The 23,316-nt window shown below is 36.8% G+C and overlaps 2 protein-coding genes across 2 annotated transcripts in view; one reads left to right on the top strand and one right to left on the bottom strand.

Annotated features, from left to right (window-relative positions):
* The window catches only part of LOC124641568 (microtubule-actin cross-linking factor 1), a 319,179-nt gene that overhangs the window by 55,112 nt on the left and 240,751 nt on the right, over positions 1-23,316 (top strand). The gene's annotated exons all lie outside the window — the stretch shown is intronic.
* On the bottom strand, positions 14,151-16,185 carry LOC124641588 (proteasome subunit alpha type-7-1-like). The gene is made up of 4 exons (XM_047179729.1): positions 15,926-16,185; positions 15,416-15,629; positions 14,958-15,107; positions 14,151-14,261 (listed from the first exon to the last, which is right to left on the bottom strand). The coding sequence occupies exons 1-4, from the start codon at positions 16,183-16,185 to the stop codon at positions 14,151-14,153; spliced, it is 735 nt and encodes a 244-aa protein (XP_047035685.1).

Here is a 23,316-nt window from a genome sequence, read left to right as displayed (position 1 = left end):
GCCTTATAAAATGTTTCCGTCAGCCAGTGCTGCCAGTTTCGGAAGTTTTCGGGATTTCGGTAAATACGGATCGAATTGAGAACCTACTTTCCGAAGTCGGTTATTAAAATTAGTTGGTAACACTTTATTCATTTAAATACCTAAACTGACTAGCTAGAAAAAAGCTAGTATTCTGTATAATGTTTTAAGATGGTTTTGAGCGAATCGCGAATTTCTAGCTTGGCATTCGAGTAGGATTATAGTTTTCGTAATTGGCAACACTGGTGTACTTCAGTCAGTTTGCTAGAAGTCAGTTTGATTGGTTTGATTGCTTTGCGACTATCGTTTCTTTTGTGATTTTCTATGCGTTTCATGGTTTTATTCTAACAACTTTGGCTTGATTACGGACTCCGATTAGATTGCGTACTTGGTAGACTCGGCTTTGTGTAAAGAACTGGATTTTACTAGCATTTTCGGATATTGCTCTGTCTGTGATCGAATTTAGTTATATTATAATTACAACAATGGATGCAGAATATAGTATATTGTATAAATTGTGGATCTGCTGGAGGTTCTTTGGTATTAGAAAACGAAGATATACTTCGTTGCATACAACAATGGACTGTTCCCCGTATGGTAAGTGGTCTACGAAAGTGTTTTTCTAATTTTGATAAGAATGTTACTACCTACTTATGTTTTCATAAGCACACAATTTCTCGGTTTTCAAATCAATTGCCACAATTGCAAGTTACTTGATATTTACTAATGATTTTTTGTATTTATTATTACAGGTTGAAGCTCATGACCTTATATGTACGACGTGTTGGTCTGAAGCAGTCGAGCATAATAAGATGCAATGCACTGTTGGACGCAATTGTGTACTTTGTGAGAAGCTCCTACCATCAGGCATACTGTTGCAATTGTATCGTTGGGCGTAGAACAGTGGGCTGTTGTGCCCACATAATGACTATTATCTGGTATTTAAGCTGGGCGAGATACCAAAGCTCAGTTCTTAGATATATTATTGAGAAATATTGATGATTAAAAACCTTTAATTGAATATAAATATTGTTTTTATTGCACATCCTCGAAAACCTCTTTCATTGTTATTGGTAAACCTTACTTTAACTGTTAAATTATTTTGTGTGGTAATGACATTTTTAGTATGGTCTGTGCCTTCTTGGTAATAGACCGCGGGTTCGATTCCCGCCTTATGGCATGTAGATAGCTAGGTAACTGTCTAATATAAAAGTAGTAACAATCATTTAAATAAATAATTCTCCATCGTAATAATATCGATATTTTATGAATTGTGGTGAATGGAACTCTTCCATTTTGGAAACTTAGGTATGCGTTTTATCACAAATCCAAAGTGGATTCACTATATATTAAGAAACGTAACGTTGAAAGCAAAAGCGTTTAGGTAGTTGTTTTTCATAAAAATTCTAAGCATTTATGAAAACTAGTCACACGCCCCGTCTTCGCACGGTGGCAATGTAAAACCTTGGTGTAAACCTTCCTCTTGACCTACTCTATCTATTAAAAAAAAATCGCACCCAAATCCATTGCGTAGTTTTAAAGATCTAAAGCATTCAAAGGGACAGACAGAAAATGCAACTTTATAAAATGATCATTGTCAAAGAATTATCTTAAACTTGACTATTTACTATCTCTTTTCCTAGTATCTAGTAGAGTAGTCTTTTCCTAGATCTAGAAGAGAACATATAGAGCTGTACATAGTATTGTTGATTTTTTGTATAGTGTAGTTTGATAATACTACTCTGATATTTCACGCAAGCTTGGTTATTTTTTATTTATAACCTCAAAATATTAACTTTTTTCGTAATTATTTTAGTTTCCTGAAGTGTCCGTTCGTGAAAACTTATTTCATAGGATTCCATATAATTTTAAGAGTTTATAGAAGTCACTTTCCATTCGAACGGTTCTTAGGCAGAACATGTATGGAGCCGGAACAATGTCCTTTCATATTCATAATACTTAAATAGTAGAAACATCATTTCGCAGAAAGTTGCCAGTTAGAATTTCCTTTTGGTATACATTTCGTTTGTTCGTTTCTTTTCTTTTGGCAAGCATGCAACATGGAGCAAGCATGGCTTTTGTCACGGCTCCGGCGCTGCGGGGCTCCGGCGGTCCCATGCGAGCTTATCGTCGCAGATGGTTTTCACGCTCACCACCGCAGCTTCGGCTTACTGGCCGGGTCTGCCGGCCAGCCTCAACCGCGTCGGCAAGCGTTAAAACTACCTGCACCTCAGCTCGCAGGCCGCCTCGCCCCTCCGCGCCTACGCGGTTTTGAATTGCACTCTAGGGGTAGGGCAGACAAGACTATGTGGAGTCGGTTTTGCAGCGATTAGTTTTCGTTACTAGCTTAAATTTTTGATACAATGTTTTTTAATTGAAGGTTATAAATGGCAATTTGCGAAATAAATTGAATCTAAATTAAATTCTTCCATCTTCATAGTACGCCAAATGAGATTATACCAAATAATAGTTTCTCAAAATATACATTATGCTAAACGAAATAATGCGAAACTCTAACTATGCCAAAAGCAATTATGCGAAATAAAATTCTGCCATCTTAAAAGTATGCAACTGTAAGTTCGGGCATATAAATATTCGGTGAAACAATAATTATGCTAAATATTTTTTATGCCTTAAAAACATTCGTTGAAAAAAAAATTATGCCAAGTGTGTTATGCCAAATAAAATTCGGCCAAATAAAATTCTGCCAGATAGACGGAACCCATTAAAATCATATACTATCTCTTCCTTTTAGCAGTTACAACTAACGAGACCAGTATCGTGATTGTGCTTTAATAATTCGTCTTAGGGTTTATATACCTCTAATTTTCTAACCTAACCTAACCTAACAATTCTAAGATCGCAAAAACTAAAGCTGAATTTACAATATTTCTTATTTGCATTGCAGATTAAATTACCATTTAATATACAAATTATCTCCGTCACGGGGTCAATTTTACAACAGCTACATGCTGAGAATAATAATAATCAAAGACTGACAATAGACGCATTGGTTTGACCCGTAACCTCGTCGCAAGCGGTGATGTCATTGCAATCAGTTCTTACATTGGTATCATGTACTGGGACCTGGCTGATATTGTCAGATGCCAATTTTAGTACCTATATGCTTAGTTGGGATATAGATTTCTTCCGAACTGATTCCCATACAACAAGGAAATTGCTTTAAACGACTTTAGAAAAATTTTAAAATGTCAGAAGGCCAAAAAGCAAAGATATGATTTTATCCGACCTGAAAAAGGTGAAAGTGTTTGCTGGTCATAGCTCTGTCTGATATACCTACCGATTTAAACTATATTTTGATTGGTTATACGTGGTTGAGGTAATCCTGCGTCACGTACCTAATTTATAAATTCGCTAAGGGCATAAAAGTTGCCTAGAGAACCACGAATTTGAAATCTTGAACACTTTTTTTTCTATATTTTTTATTTTATTCAGAAACCCATTTATTTTTATCAACCGTCATATACGTCAACATATATAGCAAATCTACGCTCTATAAAATCAGAACAAACTGCCATTGAATAAGATTTACACAGAGATTACATAGTGTTATGTGCCACGCTATATCGTTGTTACGATACTGCAGTGATGCACTTTTATGAACTTGAATCAAACGCATTGTTATATGCCTTGAGTACATATCATCATTTTATATCATCTGAACAAGATCAAACATCATTTTGGAATCTGAAGTTGGTTTGTTTGAACCAGCTTCCTGATTTGACAAATTCTTTTAGTGTTTGATAGTTTATTTATCGAGGAAGGTTATAGGCAGCTCTTTATCCGTATGCGCGACTTAGTTGTCATGGGACGCGGGTGAAACTGCTGTTGAGGACTCGTCGTAAATATTTAAATGTAATTTCTTTGTAACACAAAATAAATGTTCATTCCATGGGAGGCTTACGTTCATCAGTGGACGGCAATTGGCTAATATGATGATGATGACAAAATAAAATAAAACTATTTCGCTTTGCTTCATATGGAAGACGACGACGGTCACCTAAACAAACTTTGCCTTTTCGAATAATAATTGGATCCAGTTTGTAATCTTATAAGCTGTGTATAATTGAAGGCTATGTTTACATGAATCGTGAAATTGATGATAAAGGATTATCGATATCAGGCACGTTTAGTCCGAGTTCACAATACGCAATTTGTCTAAATCCGTCTTATAAATGGGTCGAAAGTACATATTTATTTAGGTATACATACTTGATTTTTGAAGAGCGAAGAGCACGAATATCATCATCCACCTAGCCTATTTCTCAACTAATGTTGGGGTCAGGTTCCGGTCTAATTGGAAGCAGCTGTGTACCAGTGTGCCATATGGAGCGACTGCCTGTCCGATCTCCTCAAGTCAGTTACCCAGGCAATCGTATATACCTGCTAGTAAGACTGTTGCTAGTTGTGAGACTGTCTGGCTTCTGACTACTCGTTCCAACTGCCAAAGATGTTCAAATGACAGCCGTCCCGGCATGAACATTGTCATTTGAACATTATCGTGATGGCCAAGCATACATGTTGATTGAACATGACATCAAATATCATATCTTAGAGTGCACTCATTAAACTTATCATAACAGGGTGTTAAAATTGGCCTACACTTCAAAAGAATTACGGCGCCCCGAGTTCAACCTCACTTGCTTTATAACTATGTATAGCATGGGTGTAAGGTCGCCATAGAATGGTAATATGTTTTAGGACATTGGAATATATTCAGCGTTAATTATTTGCTGGATTTTGGACGAAGATATTTGAGAAAGCAAGAAGAGGTGTTAAATTAATTCAATTGAAATTACAGGTAGGTATATAATTATAGTAACATACCACACTAGAATTATAAAGGCGAAAGTTTGTGAGTATGTTAGTAACTTCATCATGAAAAACCTTCCGAACGGATTAGCATGAAAATTCAGAGATATATTAGCTTGGATGGAGATCACAGAAGCACTTAGGCTACTTTTATCCGCGCGCGTAAAACCGCAGAGGACAGTTTAGCTTTCAATAATGTAGAAAAACTAATTATGTATCACTTAGAAACAATAAAACATCACTTGAAGTGTGCCTTTCGCTAAAGTTGATAAATAAATAGTTTCGCAAAATAGCTCGTGAATAGTTCCACATTTCATGGTGCACACAACAGCCTGGAATGTGACTTTACGTAACGCAACATATTTTATAATGAGTGAACACATAAAATTTATTGCGCCGTGAGGTGTTAAACGTTTGGCATTACTTGGCTGAACTTCAAACGATGCAGTCGAGGTAGGGACACCAATTCAAGGATTTATTTCAGGATTAAATAAGTTACAAGAGTCGATGTGTTGACATAGTTTGGTCGTTTTGAAGATTTATTCATGTACTTGAAATTCTTGGAGCTTTTTGAATTTTTGAGTCTGGATTTTCTTACGACCAGAATATTTGGTTGCTATTTAGAATCGTACGTGTATTGATGACTCATGTGACACATTTATCGATTGCTATTCACTGCTCATATCGTGGGTATCTAACTGATAAATATCTATGAATCAAAATTGCCTCTATCATTTCCACTTAAACACTCCTTTTCACTCTTAAAATTCTTCGCTTAAAAAACGCACAAACCACATAACCACGTAATAATCCCAATAAAAACACTATCCCACTTCAAACAAAACACGTGGTCACCCCAGCAGCTATAATAAACCGCGCTCAGTATACGAGGATTAAAATAGCTCTTCCCGGTTTGATGAACTTGACATCAACACAACATCGTGTGTTATGAACGAGCTTACCAGACGGAATATAGTGGCACCCGTTTTTTTTGCATGCTAGTGTTTTCACTGTTTACTGCGAGCGAAGTGAAAACTATTGTGGTAGATCGCGGAATAAAAAGCTATCTAGACTTATATGTATAGTAAAGAGAACCCATTTTTTGGCTTCGAAACTACTGAACAGTTTTGAAAAGTTCTTTCCCCGTTGTAAAACTACCGTGGCTATGCTCTTCCCGAGTAATATAGGCTTTATTTTATCTCGTTACGGGTAGTTTTTCACATGGGACGCGGATTTTAGCATGTTGTGGCTTTTGTAGGATATGGCTAGAAAGAATGTAACTTATGATAAGATGGAAAATAAAGTATGGAAGAATAAAAGATGCTGCGCCGACCACGAATAAAATTGGGTTATGGGCAGAAGGATGATGATTATTGATGATGATGAATTTAATCATTGCGAGAATCGTTACCTCTGTGTTTAGCTCAGGAATTTCAAAACCTATTTTAATTGCTCAAAGATAATCGTGACTTCAAATAATGCTGTTGATTAGAAGTTAATGATTTGCAGATCATTAGTTAAATCCATTAATACATACATCCGTTAGATCGTATTATGTGTAATGATCATGTATGCAATTACTAATTTATTTATGACTTCATCACTCGTTATCGTACGAACAGGAAATATTATTTAGATAAATGTTTTATTATGTAGTTCAATGTCAGGAAGGACTGTATTAAAATTATGTTATTAGCTATTTTTATAACCAAAAAAATCAGCACAATCCGCAGAAACCGGTGAAACCGAAAAATAAATGAAACGTCTGCATTTTTTTTTTCATTTATTTGTCTAACCGGTAATTAAAGATTAGAAATTTATTCGAAAAATAACGATTAAAAAGGTTATAGAAATCTGCATTAAGTAAGTAACACCCTCATCTTCTTGAGACCTACGCCAAACTTTTAAATCAGATAAGATATTATTCACATCGTTTCTAATGAGCTTAATCTATGATGAAGCGCCGACTCCAAATAAAATTAAGAACAGTAGAAGAAGAAGTCACCAAGCCAAAATAAAAATACCACTTTAGCTCTGTCCGGGTAGGCTTTTTACAGTCGAATAGGCAAACGTTACTTATCGTTAAGTACTACTTTACCTAAAAGACTTTCTGTGTGTGTGAAGGTAAGCTTCAGATTTTAAGCGTTCACGTCGCTTTCAAAGTGTTGTGTCGACTTCACCCTTGTAAGGGTACATTTACTAGGATTAGATAGAGTATTCTTTAGCAGAAATCTTTCGTTAGACTCTAGAAGCTTTTGATAGATAGGGATAGAATGAGCATTCTCTCATTGGGTTCAAATATACCTCTAATACAGATGACTCAGTAGATACTACGTCTTAAGTGCGATCTCTAGCGAAATATGTGTCTTTTACCAATGGCTGAAACTGAAAAGTGGTCATGCCTTAAGTCGTCGTGTTTCGATATTATACTTACTTTTTTGTAATCATTTATTTGTATGAGGCTTTAACGCTACTGCGTTATGCCAGCCTCGTAACGGTTTACACAAATTATATAAAATAATAACAAATAATACAATCTATATAAAAAACATAATCAGAATTAAATATTGTGCATCCAAGGACTTATTGTCAGAGCCATTAGATATAATACTTGTAGGGAAAACGAATGATAATTCAGTTTATGCAATAAACAGTTAGTTTGTAGGTTCACGCAGTACCTTATGTATTCATAGAATAGAGAATCCTCTTGTAAACAGTTTCAGAGAAGATGTTATCATTATGTAAATTAACTGGTACTATCTCTTGGTATAAGTAGTTCCAAGTAGATAACTTTATTTTGTTAACTAGGTGCCTTATCTTTGTAGGACAAAGGATGATTTTAATATTTAAAAATGTTGATTTTACATAGATTTTGAATGACTGATAAGAGGTTATTTCAGTTTATTTTCAGTTACTGCTGTAAGAAAATTATGGAAAGAATGATATATTATTACATATGTAGTTTATTTTTTACTATTCATGAAGTAAACCCGTATTTTGATCAATTATCTCCAAGTCCAGTGTTTATTGCAGTTGTTTCGTCGACATCAAGAAAAAGACCTCTTAAATCTGAATCAAGCTAAATTAATAATAGCTCCCAAATTCCGGGATCATACTCGTTAAATCCCGGATCTCTCTGTACATCTACAGGAAAACACAGCGTATTACATCCGTACCCGAAACTGCCTTAATTTCATTATTTCCCCCTCCTACAAGTACGTTTAATTTAGAAACTCGTTGGTCATAAATTCGTCAATTGTTTCTTTTGTCAGTCCGTTTGCTATCTGTCACCATGGTATGACAAACTAGGCTGTTGTTACACTGGTGGTTAAGCGATATTTTTGCATGAAATGCTATATGAAGCAGGCAGTATGTTTCATTAGATTTTTGGTCTTATATCGTATCAAATTAATGTTACAAATTAAATTAAGACAAAAACCACCTAGGCGATCTAGTTGTCGCATAGCGCGACTGCTGTGGACGAGGTCTCGGGATCGATTCCTGCTTCGGGCCGAAATCGCTGCGTGGGTTTTAGAAACTTTCCCAAAGCATTCCCGAGCCTGCTAGCTACTCCTGGTTGCATCAAAAGGATAATAAAACGGTGTGATGAACTTTTCTTCTTCTAATCAAATAACAAAGCGACCGCTTGATCAAAACCGTTTACCATACGACAAGACAAGCTAAGATCAGGAAGTCCTGATGTATGTCACAATGCACAATCTACATGGTATGTACTCCCTAGCACTTATTCGTACAACATAACTACAGTCATAGTTCTATCGTTAGAAGTAATTTGGTCGTTCCGTTTGTTCCTACCTGACCGTTGACAGAAAATTGCTGCCATCCTCTGACGGTCCGGTGTGCCCATGGGTTTATTTCGTCATGTGATAACTTTGGGGTATGGTTAAGTTAATTGAATAATTTCATAATCAAAGAGTGTAGAAGAGACTTAGAATAGGATCGTGTGATGAACTGAAGATCTATTTAAGGGAATGGAGTCAAATCGATCTTGATTTGGAAGAAGAGAAGGTAACCTTTGCTCTAGCTAGACATACTTGTAGAGTCTTTTAGTTCTTCGTAAATATTAAATTAAAAAATTAAAATTGTTTTTATTTCAGATAAGTGGCATTCATATGTAAGGAACATATTTGCAACAAATGTTTTTGAGCAAGTCCAGCAAAACGAAGTAGTCTATGATTTATATCCTCGTTCGGAAGACACCTTCAACTGAATTTAATTTATAAGACCGTTGATACAAGTTTGTACAGACTACAATATAACTAGATCTTCAAAAGTCAAGGCCAAACTACGTAACACTACAAATTCCCCAAAACAAAGTTCCAATCATCTGCGTTTGCGCATATTTGACAGGCCACCGCTAAACAACCCGCCGTGCGAATGTTTACCGTCCAGTTAGCGCTAACTATAACTATTTGCGGACTCGCTTCCTGCTCAGTTAATGTCAAAGCAAATGTTGCTTCTTTTTTGGTTTTTGTCGCTTAAATGTTCGTAGTTCTGTTTTATGATTTGTCTTCGTTTTGTTCTATTGCATCGAAGAAATAAGCTGGAAGGGATTATCCACACTTCTCAACATATCTAGTATTCGTTAGAAGCCGAACGTAGGCCTGCACCGACCGGGGCTTCAGGATTGTTTGAAAGAATTACTGCGGCCTTAATGCCAAATGGTCATCTGATGATTTGCCACATAAAACGCCTTTTCTTTCTAACTAATGTGCTCCTTCTTCTTGACACGTCCAGGTTTTGCATGCTTGATCGTCACCATCATGCCGGAACTCAACATTTACCTAGATTCGGTTGCCTCAAGCTTGCGAATCATGAAATCAACTTCATAGTCAAATATCAATTAGAAATGTAAAAGGTTTCAAAACAGCCTTCAAAGTTCCGGAAAACGATCAAATAAATAAGATGAACGGCAAAACATATTTTTGTAATATTATTTCGATTACCCAAATTGTTAAGCGTTGATTACTTTAATTAAATTAATATTAAATAGGCTTAATGATTAATGTTCGCTCTGACATTATAAATCATGGTTTCTGTCAGGTCGTTTAAATGTGTTTATCTCGTGAATGGCTGAGCTAATTTAAATACATAATAGTAATTATGATTAGATTTTGAATACCTCATCAATTGGAGCTTCCAAACATGTTTATTTGGTCAATCTAATTGCTTCTGCCTTGACATGCGTGATGGCTTTATCATTATTATAACGATTCGATTAACAACGAGTTAAATATGTTACTTTTGCAATTAGTTTTGCAGTTTCAGAATGGTTCACATTATAAAGTAGCAAAAGTAAATTCACTTTTGCTGTTGCCTCTTAACTTTCGATCCATATCTTGGGCCTCTACGCAAAATATGATTATGACATAAACTGTGGTTTTATTTTCTTTGGCCTATGCAAGGTGTTGATTTGCATTTGTGCCATACTTCAGGAGGAGGACATAAAATACGTAAATAATCGATTGGAATTACAGTGGACGGGAACTGGCTAATAGGTATGCACTGCTTTTTTTGGCATTGTAATGTCGTAGTATTTCAGAAGTAATCCAATTTTATGAATGAAATTTATGAATAATCGTTGCGTATGCTTTGTGTTTGCGTTTGTGTGAGGGCGCAGCACGGTTTTAAGGCCAGTAATCCACGCGCCAAGTTTAAATACGGCTAGATGACATTGACGGAATTCCGAAAAAAATTTAAAGAAAAAAAAATACGCATGGACCATTCATCATAAATAAATCTACAAACCAGTTGATCTTGAAACGAATCTCACGATTAATTACATTATCATTTCAAACAATGAACACGCGACAAGCGTCAGTAAAAAGTAATACTAAGAAAGAAATATAATTGTCACAATCGGCATAACCAGTTGACAATCAGTTACCACAATGGTGTAATCAAACGTCCTATTGTTTGACGATAGACGTTCATTCATAAGTTGTAGTAAAGTGGGTTATCGGTAGTAATCTTGGAATTATAATCCTCAAACGTCATACTTTGTACTAAAGGGTCATCTCCCGCTGTGGGTCAGCAGCGGTGAGGGAGTGTCAGACTTTTACTGACTAAAAATCCATCGTGTTCCGTCGTAGGCCTTTTGTGTACCAGGGCCGCGGTAACTCTTTCGAACAATCCCGAAGCCCCGGCAGGCCTGTACTAAGGATGCTTTAAACCCAAACGCGTGAATACTCATTTAATTCCCGCCTTTCAACTAAAGCTTGCTCTGTGTCTGTTGAGGAGGAAATATTCTGAAATGCTGCAAAAGGATACTCTTCTTCTTCTTCGACTTCTTTGTTCGATTGATCTTATAGGACCCTAAGAAAATCATGAATGGGAAAGTGGATGGAAATGTACTTATAGCGAATCGATTCGATAGTGTTGCTGATAAATAAGTGTTTCAACGGTATTCTTAAGATTATCAGTGTGATGAAGGTAATTTGTAAATGTAAAAAGCCTTTTCAAGAATCAAGCGAAAAAAGGAACCGCACCTTGTTTAATGGTCTCTTGCAATACCTAATTACCGAGCCAGGAGCCCCTTTCCCATTTCTATTGTCCAACCAATTTCCTATTAAGAATGCAGTATAACCAGCGCAGTACAATATTCTACATAATAGCCAAATTCAGTTACCCCGAGGTTAACCAACCGAGGTTTGGCCAAGAGGTCGTATATAAACGAAATATTACTGTAACTAATGTTTTATTACTGCACGTGAACAATGAACCAAATATGTGCATTATGTAAGCGGTCAGTTTGTTTTGTGTGGCTATGAAACATTAAGGTACAGCGGATTAGGAGCTTGGTATAAAACATGGAATTTGACCGTACTATTCTGAAAATTATGATTATATTATTATGCTTTACTTAAATACTTTTATATACTAGAATCTTTCATCAATGATCTGCTAACTCCATGGGAAAATGAGAGTTTAGATAGCGTGTTATTTATTTAAAGTGTTTAAAAATTTTAATATGTCTCAGGTCTTTTATTACCCTAATCTAATTTACTAAGTCGGCTAAGGAGATCAGTCAGCTATGCAGGAAATTTTATAGAATATCTATATTCCTTCATGTTCTACCTGATGGGACGGGTATCAGACATGACTAATAGGGTTAACAGAATTATTAAGATTACTGCTTCTGCCCGCGTTAAGATTATTCGCTTTCTCGCCTGAGCCCGCTAACTTCATAGCCGCACATAATGAGCGCAGGCGATGCTCAAGTTCCGCTGCGTATGTTTTGACTAACCTGAGCACTTCACACGGAGCAGGTGGAATACTAATCGCCATTTTGTAGGTCAGGGTTTAACGCCAAGATGGAGATTTTTTATAACTTTAACCCGCTACTGCAGTTTTGAGTAATTTATTTGTGTTTTTATGTGGCCACGTTACACGTTAAGTGTGTAGAAATAAATTAAATACTAGAATTAATTAGGCCAGATCTTGGAGTTTATTTACGGTTTATTTATATGAAAATAGAGGTAGTAAGCACTATAACCCAAGCAAGCTTGTGTTGTAAACCAGGTATATCGTATTCGTATTGAAGTACTTTTAAGGTTAGTGCTGTCGAAAGGTTTTCTGAAAAGTCAACTTTATTGGTATCACGATGAATCCTACAGCACTAAAACCTCCCATCGTACCTACCTTCGCGTACTTTTACGTGATCTATTTCTGGATTTATACCTGCGGAAGGTAGCCATCTTACTGTCAAGGGTTCAGGGCCATTCATGATTTATAGTGCACTGTTTTTATATTTACTCTTCATACTAACTTTGTAGAAAAAAGAGGTAATTATTAACTCATTATTATATCTCATTCATTCATATATTAAGAGTACAAAGTGTTAAAAAGACCCGTGTCGCCATCTACCGAGTGCTGTATTAATCACGCACTTAGCGCGCAATGAGCGTGAAGTGGAACAATAAACGGTACACCACGCTCCTGTAGTTTCACGCTTGAATAACAGATGGCGTTGTATTCAAATTTAAATTTTACTGTGTCTAATTTTTCTTTTTGTATTTTTTTCAGGTAAGGAAGACCGCGTCATGATGTTAAAAAATATAGAGAAAAAAAATCGAAGGAGTAACTTTGTTAATAGATCTGTAAGTAATCATGATATATTTTTATTGGAACTTATTAAGTACCTACCTAATTATTTTATTTAAAAACTTTTGAAGGTCTAAAAATGTCTTATCACAGCTTTGATGATCATGATTTCTCAAAATTAATTTATTCATTTATTCATGATATATTTAATCGATATCGTAAAGCGGGTGAATTGATTAAGGATTTCACGGGTATTATCAATTTCTTGGTAAAATATCAATGTGTGTAGGTACCTATAAAAGATTAAAAATAGCTGTATCATCCTTTTATTGAAGTAGTCACGTAGGCCATAAGGTCATATGATGATCATAATAACCAGGTAGACAGGACCACCATGTACATACGTACATGGGCAATAACTGAGCATTCGTTTTATTTAACGTTAAGTAGGCACTTATTCTTATAATTTATTGATTTAAATGTTTGAATTTTAATAGGCGCCCATTCGAGAAAACAATTTTATCTAACCGAAGAAGATTCAATTCAGTAAGTCATAATGTATTTACAGGTCTTCGAGACCTGTAAAAAAACTGTAGTTTCCATCCGCGTACCGTGGCAACAACAACCATCGGTCCTTATTGGTTCCTGAGATGAGCACCATCAAACAAACACTCATCAGCTTTACAATACTGGTATATATAGATAAGGCACATACGCTGTAATTATTGTGTTGATTGTCTGGTAGCTTTGTGGAAATCGAAATTTAAGTTCTTAAGGCATATTGCGAATACACACGCAAATCAAACAAAACAGTCTAAGTTAAGGAAAACTACAAAATAATAATAATGAACGTAAACTATATTCCAAAATTCATCAATTGACAACAGTCACATCATTCAAGTTAACATCAAAATACTTAATTATACAGAGATAATTGATATCCAGGATGACTACATAAGTGGTATACATACAGGACAAATAATTTCTTTGGACAGTTTGAATAAAGAGACAATTGATACCCAGGATCACTACATAAGTACATACAGGACAACAATATCTTGAATACTTCAAAAAACTGTGACTGTTTTTTTTTTTTTTTGACTTCTGTAGAACGAGGGCTTTTCAGAAAAAGTTAATGTATACTCACTTGTCTCTTCGTTTTTGGAAATAGTTTCACTACACCAAGAGATCTGAATCAAGGTTTGAAGTTTACAGTAGAACCTGCTTAATAAGAACTAACGTTTTTTATCGGCCTCTTCCTTTTCCTTATCGATTTCAGAAATAAAACATTTGATTGTTGTCTGGTCTAACATCGTGACTGGTTGGCCTCTTTTTAATACTGCTACCTGAAAACATATACCAATCATTATGATAAAAACATTACGATCCTTTGCGTGCCACAGTCGGTTAAAATGACACCTCACGGTTTCACCCGTGTCCAAGTCCAGTCTTCAAGATTACTGCATTGAACTTGATAATCACAAGATTAAAATTAACATCAATAACATTTATTCCTCTGACAAGGATGACCTTAAAAACCCTTAACCCGTGACCAGAGTCACACCACATTCAGCTTTGAACGGAGACCATTGCAAAGTGAAAAGCGGCGTGCATAGAATTTATTATGAAGCTAATTTAATTGCTATACCACTAATCGGCAGTTATGTTCTCGCTATAGAATTAACGATCGGTTTAACGAGGTTTATAATGCATTAGAAATGGCTTTTTATTGGGGTGAGGTCAGGTAATGTTTTGGTCCTGCTGTGTTGGCGATGGCTGAGAATATTCAAGTATGAGTGGTTTTGGTTGCAAATGAGTAGTTGCAGTAAGTTGGAATCGGTTAGAAAGCTTTATTTCGTCTCGGTTCTATGATTTTGCTGGTTATTTGAACATGTTTGGTAGCCATCAAGGAAAGGGGTATTAGATGGCCTCGGTTAAGGAGGTCCGATTTATTTTATTTGTTTCAGAATTTCCTATACTAGGTATTATATGAGCTAAATTGATATCCCACGACTGAAAAGACTTGGGTAGAGAGTACGTACGTCCAAATTCCTCTGTCCAGACTGCACGACCTCTAGTATGGTTCTGATGGCCAGCTTTGTGGCTCCTTTATCTGTGCTCACGATTTCAGGGTTGTAGTATTTTTCTAGAAACTCTCGAGCTGTCTTGTCGTATTTGCCTGTTGATGTCGCCTGTGAAAATAATTATGTATTACTCTTGTGATAGAAGAATAGTGGCTTTAGTTGTATCAATTTCTAGCCAAAGACAGCGTTACCATAGATTACCATAATAGTTAGCATTACTTTGTTTAACTACAACCAACTAAGTCTAAAAAGCGATGTATGCTTGAACTTATTTTTGAACCCGGATGGTACATCAATTTTGGAATTTATGCCTCAAAAAAGGGCTAGCACCTAGCCTTATAAAAGACCAGTTTCGTTAAACTGAAACAGTCAAAAGCCCTGCCATTATGAAACGTTACTCTGAAATTCCTACTAACCTTCCACTCATAATAAATCCCAGATGGTTCAGTCTGGAACAGGTGAGGGTTCCCATCGTAATCAAAGCCCCCAATCAAGCAGGAGATACCGAACGGTCTTCTGCCATTGCTCTGCGTGTAGTTCTGTTTCATCTCAGCTATGTACCGCGTTATGTACTCTATGGAAACTGGGTCTTCTACCGTTAAGCGGTGCGATTGACATTCTATTTGAGCTCTGGAAGCAAAATGGTTGATAAGCAACTTAGGAAAGTTTATTTTTAGTAATTTAGGATACAACTCATCTATAGAATTTGTAACAAAAAGTTGGTTTTCACCAAGAAATGGTGGTGTCCTCGGTGGTAACTTTGACCAATAATGCTTTAGGTATTTTTAGTTGGACGCCATAGGCCAGCAACGGTCAGTTAGACTAACTTTAAGGCTTTGGATGCCTTTCTCTATATCATTTCATTAAAAAAAACTATTGTTTGCTGGACACTTAGCTTTCAACGTGTTAAATAAACTAGTGCCTACCTAGTAATTAGCACCCTTGCATCAGCCCTCAACCCAGCAAAACCCAACAAAACATGGTCATCCAGCGGTACTATCTTCTTCTCCGTTCTCTCATCCTGCAACTTCTCCACTGACTTCCTCTCGACAGCTAAGACTATGACGTTGGGTCCTCTTATGCCCACTACCGGGGACCCTTTCCTGACTGCCTCTTGGGCATACTGTACTTGAAGAAGCTGACCGTCAGGAGAAAATACTGTTATGGCTCTGTCATATCTTGCCATTTCTCTAGTCTAGTTTTAAAAATCTAGTTATTTGATGCAAAAATAGAAATAGAATATAAAATTAAATTATTCGAAAACTTTCTGTTATAAATTATTTTGACTTTGATCTTTCGTTTTGACAGATCTGACAATTTGATTTTCTTTTTTCTAAAGCAAAGGCATGTAGTTGTGAATGTTTGCTTTTAGTTACAAAACTTTTTCGTTTTAAACCCGATGTAATAAAATGATAATATTTTTGAATATGTATACTTTTCTTAACCTCATTGTAAGACACAAAGTAATCAATTTAACAGCCAATTCACATTAAATCTGAACTAACGACACTCAAATCGCAGCAGTGACACTCAAATTCCTTCAATAAATTAGTGTTGCCAACTCCATATGTCTCGTCGAGTGCGTTTTATTCGCCATTGCGTTCTCCCGGCGAAATATGACGACATAAATGTTGCCAGCTGATTGATTTTATTGAGATCTGCGCCCTTTGAAGTTTAAACATACTGTGAGGTTTTGGAATGCGAACTTGGCGCGCACTGCCGTGCCTCCGGGTTGAGAATATCGTTTTATAGACTTTTCTTTGCATCATCGCCATCATCTCCCGAGGCTTTTCCCAACTATGTTGGGGCCGGCTTCCAGTCTAAGCGGTTGTAGCTAAGTACCAGTGTAACTTTTTTTTTGCGAATAATATAAATAGTTTTTAGTTATGTAATTTTAAATTATGTCTGTTTTATGTTGTTGTATATTTGAGACTATTGGTGTCAATGTCAAGGCTTTTGGAGTTTTAACGATGTACAAATGTATTCTATTACCATAACATTAGGATATAAGTCAAAGGTTGCCTACGGATAAGTTAAGTATTATGAAAGAATCGTTACTTCTGTTGTCATTGTATAAAGATAGAAAGCTACATATTTTTTATTTTCAAATAATATTTCGGATTCAAGCAATGAACACGTACTTTTCTGTATCTTTTCTAGAAACGTTACAGCTTAGCAACCCAGACAATTTTTTCCAAATTCATTTTTGTTGATTTTAAAATGATCTGAAAATTGCTCTATTAAAAGTGTGCATGGCAACAAAAGTACCTTCTACCATATTTATTTATTTATTTATTTAATAAGTACAGTGACAGACTACAGGTATTAGGTACAGGATTTATTAGACAAATACCCTAAAATCAAGAGGTATCCGACTTTGTATCAAGGTTAATAGCACCAGCTTCATCAGAGACCATATTTGTATCGCTCGCCATTCGCGAAATTACTCTCAAAACTAGTTTACATACAAATTGATGATGGCAGACTAGTTTAGCAGAGTATTTTAGGGTTCTGTAGGAATACTACAAATATATCATCAAAAGTAATAAATACTTTTTTCTACTTAATCTAGGGGCTAAATGAAGACATAAAAAAATGTACTACGTCTGCCAGCCAACAGCACAGGACATAATTATAATGCAAGAACATTTGCGGAGACACAGGTGCACTCACTATTCCTTCACTCTCATAGCGCGATGGGATGGCAATCCGACACGACCGGAGTATCATTTCTTAAACTTCGGCCGTTCAGAGAATGCGTTCCTGACACCTATCAGTTAGTCACGACTAGTGATGGGCACAACATAACACTGAGTTCGTTACCGTTCCTTCAAAATGAACCGCCGCATTATTTTAAGATTATTTTCGTTTTAAATTGGCGGAATCATTTGTTTTATATTTTAGTTATTTAAGTGGAAACCAAAAAAAGGTAATATTCATATAATAAAATTGTTTTATTTATTCTTTGTTACAAGTACATTGAATTGAATGTGCGAACAGAATATTAATCAGACTCCGATTTGCTTGAGGAGGTGGTGTCTTCATCATCATCTTCGCCTACATGTATAATTATATTATTATCAATAACAGAATCAATCCTGATATCTCGGTCTAACAAAAGCCGGGTAATCAAATAAAAACAGATCGAAAACACTTGAAAAACGTGGTCTATGCGCACGAAACGACAACGGACGACTGTTTTAGCGTCACAAAATGGCGGCCCATAACGCCATTTGGGGTTACCATTTTTAATCTAAGTATAAAAATGCGGTTTGGTCATAGTTTTATTTTTATATTTCATAAACGTTATAATTAAGTCTTATAGTCCATTATTTTCCAATTCTTAAAAAGAAAATCAAAACGTATTATTTTATATTATAACTGTATAAGAACAGATTACGATACTTGCCTGTTATTTTTAGCACAGCACTACAAAATATAAACCGCTGACATAACCTTGTAATAGCGCAGTATAGATTTAGAAAAATATTGTTTACCAAGTTATTTGACACTCAGTTTGGCACAAAATTATAACATTCATTGATTATTGATATAATAATGTTGTTTTAATGCTCCTCAATTGTTAAAACGGTAAACAACCAGCAAAAATATTTTTATCGTAACTGCAACGCCATTGCAAAGTTACGTCGTCAGTTCAATCGCGACGTGTCAGGAACGCATTCTCTGAATGGCCGAACTATAGTGTCACTGGAAAGTTCGTACAACAGAATACGGGTACGGAACCCAATTTTAAACAACCAGAGACCAGTTTGGACAAATTATTTTTGATACAGGACAGGTTTTTTATAATGACACCATGATGATTTGATAAGATTCGGAAATGGCGAATTAGAAATGATATTTATTTGCGTGGAGTTTTTTTTAAGTACATGTTGTTAACTACATAGTTAATTGACTACTTATTTAACTGTAAATCATGTCTTGCTCCTATTTTCACTTCTTGTTGATTTTTTGTATGAGTTTTTGTATGACGGTTTTGCCTTAATCGGTTCGGTATTTTTGGTGTGAAAGTAACATAAAGACAGGCATATATCGACATACTTCTTCTTCTCAGTCGGGCACTCTTGACAGAGTGGTCGTGGCTGTTGATGGGCAGGGTTGCGGCGCACTATCGTCGGGAGCCTTTAGGGCCACTGCACGTCGCACGATGCCCCTCCATTTTTGCCGGTTTTCGGCATCGCGAACACATTGTACCGCAGTCGCTTCTGTTGTAGCTTTAATGAGGTCGATCCAGCGGGTTGGAGATCGACCCCTCAGTCTTGTGCCTTCTATACGGCCTTGCACTACAAGCCTCTCCATTGAGTTCTCATTTCGAGAAATGTGCCCAAAGAACTTCAAAATTCGCAACTGTACTATCGACGACAACCTGTCACGAATGCGAAGCTCCTTGAGGATGGAGTTATTGGTGCGGAATGCTGTCCAGGGTATTTTTAATAATCGTCTCCAGCACCACATCTCTAGGGCATCGATTTTCTGGCGGTCCTGCTTTCTCAAAGACCAAGTTTCAGCTCCGTAAAGAAAGATCGGAAAAACTAGACATTTCATCAGCCGAACCTTTGTGGTCTTTGTGATTCTCCTGTCGTTCCAAATCTTCCCAAGCCGCTCCACTGCAGATCTAGTGATGGTGCATCTACGCTTGATCTCTTCTTCGCAACCTCCAGCATTTGTGATAGTGGAACCAAGGTAAATATATCGGTCCACAACCTTGCAGTTGGCTATATTTGCTACATCTATATTTTCCTGTCCAGCTCGGTCCACTATCATTACCTTCGTTTTGTCTCTATTTAGCGCAAGCCCAAATCGGAGGCTAGTAGTTTCTAGACGATTAAGGAGTTCTTCTAGATCTTCTTTAGATTTGGCAAGAAGCGTAGTATCGTCAGCGTATCGTAAGTTATTTATCACTCGACCCCCCACTGACACACCTTTATCCCATCCATCCAAGACAATGCGCATGATATACTCAGTGTATATGTTGAAAAGTAGTGGCGACAGTATACACCCCTGGCGAACACCAGATTCTGTCTTGAAAGTGTCCGAAAGTACGTCATCTACACGTACTGCTGCTGTACCGTCTTCATAAAGCCTCTTTAACAGAAATATGAGATGATCCGGTACTCCCATTTGTGCTAAAACATTCCAGAGACACTCCCATATGACGGTGTCGAAAGCCTTACGGAAGTCAACAAAGCATACAAAAAGTGGTGTGTTAAATTCTCTGGCTTTCTCAATTATTTGCCGTAGTACAAGTATCTGTTCTCGCGTTCCTCTCCCCTTCACGAATCCAGCTTGTTCTGATGCGATTTGGCTCGATAGATATGCTTGAAGCCGTGTATTGACGATATGAAGCAATACCTTACTGGCATGTGATATAAGCGAGATGAGTCTGTAGTTGTTGCAGTTTTTGGTGGAACCTTTTTTGTGCAAGGGAATAAATACTGACCGAGACCAGTCCTCCGGCCAGATGCCTGTCTGCCATGTTTTGCAACAGATGGTATGTAAAAAATCCACTCCCGTTTCTCCCATTGCCTTAAATATTTCGATTGGGATCTCATCTACGCCCACTGCTTTATTGCTTTTTAAATGTTGTATTGCCGCTCGTACTTCATCCCGCAAGATACTGGGCTCCCTGTCTCCACTGTAGTACTGAGGACATTGGTAAGTTGTCTTCGAGTTATTTGCGAACAGAGATCTGCAATATTCCCTCCAAACATTAGCAATGTCCTTGATCTCAGTAACTGTTACACCACGCGCGTTTTCAATTGCCCAAGTCTTAGGTTTAAATTGGCGAGTTATCAGTCGCACCTTATCATGGAGATCTTTGGTTTGAAACCTATCAGAATGCTGCTCCAGTTCTGCGCAAATTTTGCTCAACGCCATATTGCGGTCTCTGCGAGTAGCAGCCTGTACAGCCGATGTTTTAGCGTTTAATTCGACATACTTACTTTGCACTTATAACGTTGGCAAGGTTTGCACCTAGTATATTAATTTATTATCAGTCTCGTATATAAATGTAGGAACGTAATAGGAAGATGAGTGAAACGGAATGTGTAATGATGAATGATAGATGTGAAGCATGATAATGTAAGAGTGAAAGGGATGACGTATTGGGTGTGAAAGGGACAAGAGTGTAATGATAAAGATTGTAGGATGAAAGGATTGGGAACAAGGACGAGAGAACGGAAGGACGTATGGAAAACGAGCTAAGAGCTAAGACGTTGAGGTTGAAAAGAAAATTAAAACTACAGTTTATTTCAAGAATCAGGTGTTTAATTCGGCCCAAATATCCCCTACCCCACATAAATACCTTTTTTATTGATGGCAAATCATCAAATGACCGCGCTGTGGGTGCAGCGTGAGGGAGTGCGAGTAAGCCAGCGGGATCAAAAATCATTTGATAATTTTTGACGTCGTTAAAAAAAAGCCCTTTATGTTAAAAGGGGCGCTGTAACTTTACTAACTTGAACAATCCCGCAGTCAACCAAAAAAACCCTAGATATTGATCACCGAAACCAAACACACATATTATTGCATAATACTTATTATTCATGTAAGTATGATTTATCAGTTCCAAGTACGTAAGTGACATAACATGTTTACCTACAATCCGTCCTCTGCTCATGCCCTTAACCACCAGCCGTGAAGCTATTTGCTTACCGTGGGCGCAGTGGGGGCGAATACCAAATATGCAGGTTTGATGCCCGGCTGATGTCATCCGCTGTCGATATAAATGAGCTCATTATTGTGTCATTTATTGTCGTTGGTAAATATATTTTTTTCGGTTGTGTGAAAAAGGTTTGGAGTACATAGGAGTTGCGTTTTCTTTAAAAGGAATTTTTAGATCAGAGGATAGGAATTGAGTGATTCTAGTTTACAAATCATTGACCCCAAAGGCAAAAAGGATTAGTCTGCAATAATAGCTTAGTAGTCATTAGATCCTGGGTTTGATATCATTCATATAATTTCAGGTTTTGGTACGTCGAACTTGGTATTTCCCAACGAGGCTAGAATGGTGGATTTTTGTGTTAGTTCAATTCTTAAATAAAAATAAAAAATAATGACTGGGTGTCATTTTACCACCAGAGATTTTAACCCATATTCTTTTTGCCCATCACCAAAAACAGTACCACTTTTTTCTGCCCTACATAAACACATGAACGTCATCAAATCTACAACAGCACCATTCAATAAGCAGTTACCATAAGACCGACTCACCGTTACTTCTCATTCAAGAGCTTATAGTTTTTGCCGCGCTAATCTCCTCACCATTTAAGGCCACCAGTGAGTTGGTGACGAAAAAATATATATAGACGACCCGTCATGTTTTTGTGGGTATTGGTTCGTACTGTGTGGTGGGAAACCTGATTATTGTATTTAGGGGTGGCGAAGTTTTCAAAATTATTAATATTTGTTGCAATTGTACCGGTTCAGTTATGTATGTAAGTTTTAAAGGCATTTGTGACACTTCTGTCATTGTGGGTGTATATTTGTCCAATCGTAACGAAATGACATGAATAGGAAGGGATTGAGTGTCAGTATGACGAGTGACAGGGGAAAATGGAAGAGAATGACATATTGCGCCGACCCCAAATTAAATTGGGAACAGGACAGGAGGAAGAAGAAGAAGTAACGATATTTGCTTACCACCAGGCGAGTCTTATTCCTTTGGCCTCATCACATATTTTTTGGACAGTCAGAACACAAGTCATAATGTAAGTTATAAATAGATATTCATGTAAATATACGAAGATTCCTCTCAGCATCCTATTACACATGTCGGAGGCCTATCATGAATATTTAAATCACGCTGGTCAGTTAGGTTATTCTCAAGGTGTAAAGTGGCGCCGGCGGTCACCCTTTGAGTATGCGCATAACATTTGCAATATGTATCTTAATACATCCTATGTAAGTACATATCGTGTGCGCCGCGTGCTTAAAGTGAAAACATTGTGGCTGTAAAAATCTTAACTTTTCAGGAAACTCAGATCTATTTTGAAAGTTTCCTTTCCGAGTCAGAGAATGCAATAAAAACACTAGCAAAAAGTACATTCACGACCTTTTTAACCGACTTCCCAAAAAGGAGGAGGTTATCAATTCGGCCGGTATATATATATATATTTTTTTTTTCTATGTATGTACATCGATTACTCCGAGGTTTATAGACCGATTTACGTGATTCTTTTTTTGTTCGACTCGGAATAGCTGCCAGTTGGTCCCATAGTCATCAGGTCAGGATCTGATGATGGAAACCCTGAGAAATCGAGGGCAACCTTCGAAAGTTGTAGGCATACATAGGGTA

This window comes from Helicoverpa zea, chromosome 22 (assembly GCF_022581195.2).
Source record: "Helicoverpa zea isolate HzStark_Cry1AcR chromosome 22, ilHelZeax1.1, whole genome shotgun sequence".
NCBI classification, from domain to species: Eukaryota; Metazoa; Arthropoda; class Insecta; order Lepidoptera; family Noctuidae; genus Helicoverpa; species Helicoverpa zea.
This window is presented reverse-complemented; position numbering and strand designations above follow the sequence as displayed.